Source organism: Myotis davidii, unplaced genomic scaffold, assembly GCF_000327345.1.
Source record: "Myotis davidii unplaced genomic scaffold, ASM32734v1 scaffold217, whole genome shotgun sequence".
Lineage (NCBI taxonomy): Eukaryota > Metazoa > Chordata > Mammalia > Chiroptera > Vespertilionidae > Myotis > Myotis davidii.
The window spans coordinates 11,179,898-11,184,107 of record NW_006290034.1 but is presented as its reverse complement, the minus strand read 5'-3'; the positions used below and the strand labels follow the sequence as shown (position 1 = coordinate 11,184,107).

At 44.9% G+C, this 4,210-nt stretch overlaps 1 protein-coding gene across 2 annotated transcripts in view; it reads right to left on the bottom strand.

Moving 5' to 3' along the window:
* Positions 1 to 3,688, bottom strand: part of TBX15 (T-box 15) — a 54,652-nt gene extending 50,964 nt beyond the window's left edge. For both annotated transcript variants that reach the window (XM_015563497.1, XM_015563499.1), the window contains exon 1: positions 3,479 to 3,688. In XM_015563497.1, coding sequence (XP_015418983.1) covers positions 3,479 to 3,500 — 22 coding nt within the window. In that variant the 5' untranslated portion in view covers positions 3,501 to 3,688. The remainder of the gene's footprint in view (positions 1 to 3,478) is intronic.
* Between the last annotated feature and the right edge of the window lie 522 nt (positions 3,689 to 4,210).

Here is a 4,210-nt window from a genome sequence, read left to right as displayed (position 1 = left end):
ATATATCCAATCTAAATACCTCTTGCATCAGAGGTCCTCCAAAAGTTGATCCTGATTAGGTGGTCTTCAAGATTTACCAGTCAGTGTTAGGCCAGCAGCTGTCAACATAGGCCCCTCCTGAGGCTCTTGGCATTTTTTTTTTTCTGGGAGAAGACACATTCACTCATCCCCAAGCCAGCGCTTGTTTGCTCTTTGCAACCACAACTACTTGCAACCTCCCAACACTGCCACTGACAGATGTGTGCCACATTGGTGGTCTTTAAATGTCCACAAAGTGAAAGGAAGCCTTCCCCCAAAGGCCCTAGAAGAACTTGCCTTATACCTTGTTAGGATATTCTCACTATGCACCGATAAATAAACAAGTTCATGCTAGTAATCTAAAAGGGAAGAACTAAGCCGCCAACTTCTAAGCAACAAGTGTAATTTAACGATGACTTCTGGAGGCAGTCCTCTTTGGAGGTGGCAATTACAAACATGTAAGTAGGACATGTGAGTACAGCTAGGAATATGCAATGCCTTTCAAATTATGCTTGGGAGACCACCAGCTACTCAAGGTTTAAAATCCACCCAACCTGACTGAACAAAAAAGAGAGAAAGAACTCATGGACATGGAAAACAGTGTGGTGAGTGCAGAGGGGGAAGTTAGAGATGGAAGAGGATAGATGGAGGATAAACGGTGAGGGGAAAGTAATAATAATAAAAAAATTAAATCCACCCAACCTATCAAGCCAAACCTGGAGAAATCACTCAGGAGACAGGACAGGTCAATAAATAAACTAATAAAGTTAAAATAGTCAAAATCCAGCATGGCACATAGCATGTTGAGAACCGAGTTCTAAAGTTCACCTCCTCTTTTTTCAACTGTCTAATCTTGAACAAGTCACCTAACCTTTTTAAGCCTTAGTTTTATCATTTGTAAAATAAGGAAATTATTTTTTCCACTTTGTGAAATTTTTATGAATCGCTAACAAAGTGTGTCCATGTAAATATTCATCAATAGTAAAAGGAATATATAAAAGCTAATTTCCATGTATTATTATCTAAGAGCAGTATCAATCAAATGCTATGGGAAAAGCACCTCTTTGAGCCCAGAGGTCTCTTCTGGGCCTAATGAAGAGATGTTTGCAAGATGAAAAGGCAGAGCTGGCGAAAGGAGAAGGATCTTCCAGGAAAAGGGAAATTTATGGCAAAGGCATGGCAGTAAAGTCTAGCAGATTAGAGAACAGCAAGTAATTCAGACACACCTGTGTTATTCCTCTTGTATCCTCAGCACCTGTGACAAGGTCTGTTACCTATTATGCACTCAATAAAATATTGTTTTAGTTGGATGGATGGATGGATGGATGGATGAATGAATGAATTGCTGTATATGTAACCAAGTAAGAGAAGAGGTGTGTCCAGAGAAGGGCTGGGAGGAAGGGTAAGCTGTGCCAGACGTAGAACCTGGAATGCTAGTCTTCTGATCTTCTTTAGGAGACCAGTATATCCCTAATAACAAGGTGTCTTCATTGAATGCCATGTTCTCAGTGAAATCTCAGAAATGTCATCTCCACACACAACCTGAACTATTGGAAACTAGGTTTTCCTTCCACAACTATGAGTTGTGTTAAAACTTTCAGGGGCATCAAATGAGTTCAGTGGCATCAAATCTTTCAGGGGCATCAAATGAATTCAGTGAATTCAGTCACTTCTATGAGTAGGAGTCAAGGTCAGTCATCTAGAAAATTCTCAGATAGTAAATCAGATAGGTGCCTGTGGTCCTGAGGATAAAATGGGGGAAGGAACAAGCTCTTTCCCCAAGTGCTAGAGCTAGAGAAGCTGTTGGGCATGGCAGGAAGGACAGTGGAGATGTCCTCCCCTTTGAGAACAGAATGACTTGCACAGAAAACTGCTGCACCCTCTATACCCTTGCTGTTCCTACTGCCTGCAGTGAAGTGGGATTTCCAGAGAAGCCACCAGGAAGGGGGAAAAGCACAGTCCTCTAGAATCATACATACCCAGCCATGACCTTGGGCAAGCAATTTAACCTATCTGAGCCAATCTCCTCATCAAAACAATAGAAATGCTGATGGCTCACACATAGAAGTATTTTAAATGTTAGTTCCTTCCATCATTTGGCAAAGGAGGTGACCACAAGGGTAAGATCTTTCCTGGTTATTTCTCTGACCATATCTGAGAGGGAAAAAGAAGGTTTGTGTTCTTTCACACAGAGAAAAGCAAATCCTAATAAAGAAAAATTTTAATGTAGAACAGGAAGCGATCAATCGCTTGGTGAAGGAAAGATTCCAGGGCCCCAAGCAAAAACTATCAAAATTCAGTGGTGCTAGAAAGAGAAATTTCAGAAAGGCAGGAGGTAAAGCAAAGAAACAACAAGCATGCAGCTGAGAGAGCCTGTTTCTGTGTGGGTCTCCTTCAGTGGGTCTGCTTCTCCTGGCCCAAGTTGACAGCCACACTATTTGAGAAGGAAAATGACTAGAATCTGAAAGAAGCGAGAACAGGATGGGCCGTTGAAAAGTTATATATGTTGGATCTTCAGTAAGGAAATGGGGCCTTGAACAGAGAAGCAGAGAGATCAACCTTAGCAGAAGCAGCAGCCCTAGACTCCATGAGAGGTGGGAATACAGAAAGACAGCTGGGAGACCGCAGGGTCCCCTGATTCCAAATTGGCAACCTTGTCAAGAGCATTCACCCTGTGGCTCGGGAGGAGAAAAGTACACAGTGAGGAGGCAGAAAAGGCCTAGTGCCTAAGGGGGTCTCCAAAGTAATGAGGGTGAAGCTGACTGAGACCTGGACATTATAACCCTATTTGACAAGTGAGATCATTGAGACTTAGCCAAGGTAACAAGCGTGCCCAGCAACACCCACCCAGAAACATCAGCGAGAAGAAAAGAACCATGGTCTTATTCCAAGGCTTGAACTCACCATCCCACACTACCTTCAGAAACCCTAAAATCAAATGCTTTGACAACAGAAGGGGATCCACTTTGGGAGCACGGGGCGAGCATTGAGAATAAAACAAATACCCTGGATTGATTGTATTCGTAGCAGTGTCTTTATATTTATATCTCACCAACCCCAGTTTAGGACGCCTACAAAACTTAGAATCCCACCCTCAATCCCATGTCATAGACCCTCCCCCTCAAACCCCCCCAGCAAAAGCCTATCTTTCGAGTCTCTCCTGTCTCCTTTTTTCCTCTAAAGCCCTTCCCAGGAGAAAATGAGTTGTTAAAGGAAGCTAACCCCAGGGTAAATTTTTGGTGATGGCCAAAAAGAGGAGGGTGGAGTGAGGTAAGGAAGTGCCTAACCCTGTGTTCTGTGTACTAAAGACTGATTTGGGGATCCCAAAGTCAACATACTATTCCTACCTCCATTCCTGACTCCTTGAGTCATCTTGATCAGCTCACTTCATTCCATTCATTCCTCATCCACCGCCTTGGCCATACAAAGCACGCCTCTCTTTTTTCTCAGGCCTACCTACCTTGAAGAGTCAGAATGACCATTGAAGAAACAGTGTCCTCCAAGTGTGCCAGCAATTCAGAAACTGACCACTTCTAAAATAGCTGAAGTGTGGCTGGGCGTCCATTGCCTTCTGAAGGAGCAGTGGTGTTGCCGAAGCAGCAGGCTCTCCTTGCCAAAGCGGCTCCTGCCTGCCTCCCCATAAGCCTCTGCACTGCCTGTCCCTGTCCCTGCCCCTGTCCCTGCCCCTGTCCCTGCCCCTGTCCCTGCCCCTGTCCCTGCCCCTGTCCCTGCCCCTGTCCCAGCCCAGGAAGACTTCAAGCCCAGGGGCTGTGGCATTTAAGTGCTGTCAGAGTTCCCACTCCGGTCCCTGTAGTGGTGCCAGTTCAGCATCTGTCATGATGACCCAGCCTGAACTGTATTTAGAAACTTCGGACATGGCACCATGTCCCAGCCCATCTCAGAGTGACAGGAGATTTCCTGAGCACCTGGGCTTGTGATTCAAATGCTCCTCCCCCCCCCCCTTCCCAGGGGATGGGGGTCACAATGACTTTCCGAATGGTCTGTTTTCTTCTTGGGAAGGTCTATCTGTTGGAGACCTCTCTCAGAGAGTCAGTCTCCATCAATGCCATTCTATGATATTTGCAAAAGCCATGCTTTCTGTAAAGCTTGCAAGACACGGTGGAATCAGTAGAAAATGATGGGGAAAGTCCACCAGAAAGTGGGTTTAGTGTTCTCTGTTCATGGACTATTC